General features: G+C 46.5%; 1 protein-coding gene across 1 annotated transcript in view; it reads right to left on the minus strand.

The window, feature by feature from the left end:
- Positions 1-5,409, minus strand: part of LOC122551955 (striated muscle preferentially expressed protein kinase-like) — a 267,850-nt gene that overhangs the window by 22,550 nt on the left and 239,891 nt on the right. The window contains exon 23 of the mRNA XM_043694526.1: positions 257-429. Within this exon, the coding sequence (XP_043550461.1) occupies positions 257-429 (173 nt within the window). The remainder of the gene's footprint in view (positions 1-256; positions 430-5,409) is intronic.

The raw sequence follows: 5,409 nt of genomic DNA on the forward strand, positions 1-5,409 counted from the left end.
AACTCGTCCACTCACTCCCTCCCTCCCTCGCAGACTCACTTGCTTACTCCTTCACTCACTCCCTTTCTCACTGACTCACTCCCTCACTCACTCATTTGCTGCCTCCTTCACCCACACACTTGCCCACTCCCATTACTCGCTCACTCACTCCCTCCTTCTCTCACTCCCTTTGCTTGCTTCCTTATTCACTCGCTGCCTCCCTCCATGACTCCATGACTCCATTACTCTTCCCTTCCATCGCGATGATGTTGCATACCAGATATCGGTAACGTTGGAGACTGGTTCCTGATTGACGATCTCTGGTGAGATGTATTCCGGAGTTCCGAACTGACAGAACTGTGGTGTGTCCGGAGTCATCACCTGAGCATTCCCGAAGTCGCAGATCCTGATGCTCTCGCTGGTCGTGTCTGCCATGAGGATATTGTCTGGCTGCAAGGACAAAGGAAGGGAGGGAGGTAGGGATGGTGATTGAATCCAACAGCATCCGAGAAGGCCATTCGGCCTATGTGTTACTGCCAGCCCTTTGAAACATTTACCCGCTCTTTCGCCCATTGCCCTGAAACTTTATCCCTTCAACGGTTTATCTAGCTCTGGGTCAAAACTTCCTGTTCAACCGGTTTGCTTATGGAATGGGGAGAATTTTATAAACTCACAGATGGCAATGGGTACGAGATCAATTATTCATCCCAAAGTTGAGTTTGGTTGGTTTTGGTTAAGGATAGGGGTCAAGGTAAAGTCACTCTCAAGCTTCTCTCTCATTAGAGAGAGATGACTGATGGTGGTTTAACCTGAGGGTCACCATGCCTCAGATGAGGGGAGAGATTGAGAAGGTGATTGAGACAATAGTGCTGGTGTGTTTAGAAATAGGAAAATAGGAGAGATGAATGCATGGCGAAGGAGCTGGTGCAGTGGTCAGGGTGTCAGATTCTTAGATCATTGGAACCTCTTCTGGGGCAGGGGTGAACTGTACCAGAGGGAGGAGCTGCACGTAAACTGGAGGGGAACCAATATCCTTGTAGGGCAGTTCACTTGTGCTACACGGGAGGGTTTAAACTAGAGTGGCAGGGGGCTGGGAGCCAGAGCAGCAGGTCAGCAAGTGGAGGGATTGAGGGGCTTATGCCCGAAACGTCAATTCTCCTGTTCCCTGGATGCTGTCTGACCTGCTGCGCTTTCCCAGCAACACATTTCCAGGATTGAGGGGAAGGTAGATCTAGGATCAGAAAATCAGAAAGGAAGGACTGACAGAGACAGGTAAATGAACACAATGGTATGAATGGACTGAAGTGTGTTTATTTCAGCACAAGAAGTATTATAGGTAAGGTAGATGACCTGAGATCCTGGATCAGTACTTGGGACTATGATGTTGTGGCCATTAGAGAGACTGTGCTGAGAGGAGGAAAGGACTGGCTGCTCGATGTTCCAGAGTTTCGTTGTTTGAGACGAGAGAGAGAGGAAGGTAAAAGAGGTTGAGGAGCTGCATTATTAATCAGGGAGAATGTTACGTCTGCACTCAGAGAGAGGACATACTGGAAGGTTCATCCACTGAGGCAGTATGGGGATAGTAAGGACTGCAAAAGGCACAGTTGGTCAGGCAGCACTAGAGGAGCAGGGGAGTCAATGTTTCAGGTCAGGATCCCTCATCAGGACTGGGGAGGGGGAAGTGAGACTTAATAACAATAGGGTTGTCATAGTGGGTGACTTTAACTTCTCCAATATTGACTGGGCCTCCCTTACAGCAAGAGGCTTAGACTGGGTAAAATTTATTCAGTGTACCCAAGAGGGTTTCTTGAAACAGTATGCGGATAGTCCAACTAGAGAGGGGGCCATACTGGACCCTGTATTGGCTAATGAGCCTGACCAGGTGACTGACCTTACAGTGCGAGAGCATTTTGGAAACAGTGATCACAACTCCTTACATTTTAGGCTAGCTATGAACAAGGATAAGTCTGGAACTGGGGCCAAGTTGGGGGAGGGCATATTACACCAGTAATGGGCAGGAGGTAGGGAGTGTTCACTGGGAGAAGCTGTTATCAGTCCATATCTGACATGTGGGAATTGTTGATCAGAGTTCAGGACCAGCATATTCCAGTAAGGATGGCAAGGTAAGGGACCTTTGGATAATGAGGGAGGATGTGCATTTAGTCAAAAGGAAGAAAGAAGCATATATAAGGTTTAGGAAGCTAAAATTGGACTGGGCCCATGAGAAATATAAGCAGGAAAGTACTCAAGCAGGGAATCAGGAGAACAAGAAGGGGCCATGAAATGACTTTGACAAGTAAGGTTAAAGAGAATCCCCAAGGCATTCTATACAGACACTAAAAACAAGAGGGTAACTAGGGAGAAGGTGGGATCACTCAAGGATAACGGCGGGAACTTATGCTTGGAGGCATAGGATGTGTTCACCCAGGAGGAGGATATGGAGGATAGTGAGATTTGTGTGGAGCATGCTGATATGCTAGGGCATTTTTAGATCAAGAAAGAACTAGTGTTGAATCTCTTGAAAAGCATTAAGGTGGATGAGACCCAAGGGCCTGATGGTATCTACCCCAGGTTACTGAGATGGGCATGAGAGGAGACTACAGGGGCCTTGACCAAGATCTTTATATCCTCGCTAGGCAATGGAGAGGTCCCAGAGGACTAGCGAGTAGCTCATGTTGTTCTTCTAATGGTCAGTGGGAAATTGGGAAACAAATTTGTAAGGAGATCCCAGTTCTCTGTAAGAATAATAGGGTGGTAATGGTAGGGGATTTTAACTTTTCAAATGTAGACTGGGACTGCCATACTGTTAAGGGTTTAGAAGGAGAGGAATATGTTAAATATGTATGAGAAAAGTTTCTGACTTAGTATGTGGATGTGCCTACTACAATGGGAAATAAGGCAGGACAAGTGACTGAGGTGTCAGTGGGGGAGCATAATTCTATTAGTTTTAAAATAGTGATGGAAAAGGATAGACTGGATCTAGAGGTTTACAAAATTATGAGGGGCATGGATGGGATAAATTGACAAAGTCTTTTCCCTGGGGTGGGGAAGTCCAGAACTTGAGGGCATAGGTTTAGGGTGAGAGGGGAAAGATATAAGAGACCTAAGGGGCAACTTTTTCACACAGACGGTGGTACGTGTATGATTAGATTACTTACAGTGTGGAAACAGGCCCTTCGGCCCAACAAGTCCACACTGACCCTCCGAAGAGCAACCCACTCAGACCCATTCCCCTACATTTACCCCTTCACCTAACACTATGGGCAATTTAGCATGGCCAATTCACCTAACCAGCACATTTTTGGGCTGTGGGAGGAAACCGGAGCACCCGGAGGAAACCCACGCAGACAATGTGCAAACTCCAGACGGTTGCCTGAGACGGGAATTGAACCCGGGTCTCTGGTGCTGTGAGGCAGCAGTGCTAACCACTGTGCCACCGTGGAATGAGCTGCCAGAGGAAGTGGTGGAGCCTGGTACAAATGCAACATTTAAGAGGCATTTGGATGGGTATATGAATAGGAAGGGTTTGGAGGGTTATGGGCCAGGTGCCGGCAGGTGGGACTGGATTGGGTTGGGATATCTGGTCAGCATGGACGAGTTTGACCGAAGGGTCTGTTTCTGTGCTGTACATCTCTATGATTCTATGACTCTCTTCTTGAAGGGAAATGGGAATAATCCAGGAAACTATTGAATGGTGAGTCTCACCATGGTGGTTGGGAAGCTACTGGACAGAATTCTTAGGGATAGGATTTAGCACTTTTGGAAAAACATGGCCTAATAGGGACAGTCAGGTCGGAATGGGCAAGTTGGACCAAAGGGTCTGTTTCCGTGCTGTACATTTCTATGACTCTGACTCTAAGTACCTGTGATACAGGAAGACAGATAGAGGTTTTTTTTTGAAGAAGACAGACATAACTATCTGGAAGATTAGAGAGTGGACAGGTTATTTCAGAGAAAAACAAGCCATTCAGTGCGAAATTGCCTGTAGGAGCAGTCTGCAGGACAGTCAAGGCAGGAGAAAAGAAATCATGCTTGATTTAATCTGGTAATTCTTGCAAATTGTCCTGACGAGTACAAGTTTTTGACAAAATACGTTTGTTTTCAGCAATCTCCAACTTTAATATTCCCTTCGTTGTTTTGGGAATCTCCAAGACCTTGCTCCTATCTGTCTCTGTAATCTCCTCCAGATCCTCAGGTCCCTCCTCCCACTGTGATATTCTAGATCTGGCTTTATCGGGTTCCTTTGTTATGTCACTGGTGGCTGTGCCTTTGGTTACCTAGACCCTAAGCTGTGCAATTCTTTGCCTAAACCTCTCGCCTTCTCCCTGGAACCGGGAGGGATGAGCGGTCACTGTTTCAAACTAAGTGGCTTTCTGTCTAAACTGGAAATTGATTCCTTGAAGGAGTCATGTGCCCTTTAAATAATCATCCTGAACAGGTAGTTGATGCAGAGTCCTTGAATATTTCTAGGCATGAGAAGGATCGATATTTCATTAACAAAGGGGTGAAAGGTTATCAGGTTGGCTGGGAATGTGGAGTAATTAGATCATCCAGCATTTTATAGAATGATGTGCTGGGAATGAGGGGCTGAATGGCCTACTCCAAACACACATTTGCTTCCTTTGAGAGGCTGCTTTAAGAAATTTTGAGCAATAATACCTAATGACTCAGTATCTTATTTGCTTCATTTGCTCCTGTGAATCTTTCTGTATTTCTTTTACCTCTTTGTACAGCTCTTTATAAATAATTTGTTTTTGATTTGTGTGTGCTGAGTGCGACTCCCTCAGGGGTGGGGAGTTGGCATGTACAGTGATCAAGAGGCCTGAATTAGCTTCCAGCCCATGGTCTGTACATTGACCGGGAGTGGATACTGTGATGTACTGACCAAACTGAAGGGCACAGCCTGATCTGCTGAGGCTGGAGCAGACACCTGTCAGTACAGTTGCAGGAGCAGTGTGCACCGTCTTACACTGTCCCCTGAGACTACAGGAGGACCACAGGATTAGCTGTAATGTTCTGGGTCATTCAGTCTATAAATACTCCGAACTGGGTTAATGTCCTAAAATAACGGAGAGAGGGATTTCATTTCAGCGCTTGCACTTTTGAATTCCGGAGTTTAATTTCAGGATAGATGGCATGGATTGACAGAGGGTGGCGGGGGGTGGAGACAGACAGACAGAAGCAGAGAGACAGACAGGGAAAGAGCAGGACAAAGGGAGAGAGACAGGCAGGCAGAAGCAAAGACTGACTGGTAGTTACTGACAAACACAAAGAGATAGAGAAAGAGAAGTGTGAAGAAGTAGCACATGGAGAATGAGAAACAAATTTAAACATTCGAAAACTCAGTTACAGGCAACAATAGAAAAGTGGACTGACACAGACAGTGAGAGAGCAGAAAATGGGGGAGGCAGGAGGACAGGGGGTGACAGG

The sequence above is a fragment of the Chiloscyllium plagiosum genome, chromosome 7 (genome assembly GCF_004010195.1).
Source record: "Chiloscyllium plagiosum isolate BGI_BamShark_2017 chromosome 7, ASM401019v2, whole genome shotgun sequence".
In the NCBI taxonomy this organism is placed as follows: domain Eukaryota; kingdom Metazoa; phylum Chordata; class Chondrichthyes; order Orectolobiformes; family Hemiscylliidae; genus Chiloscyllium; species Chiloscyllium plagiosum.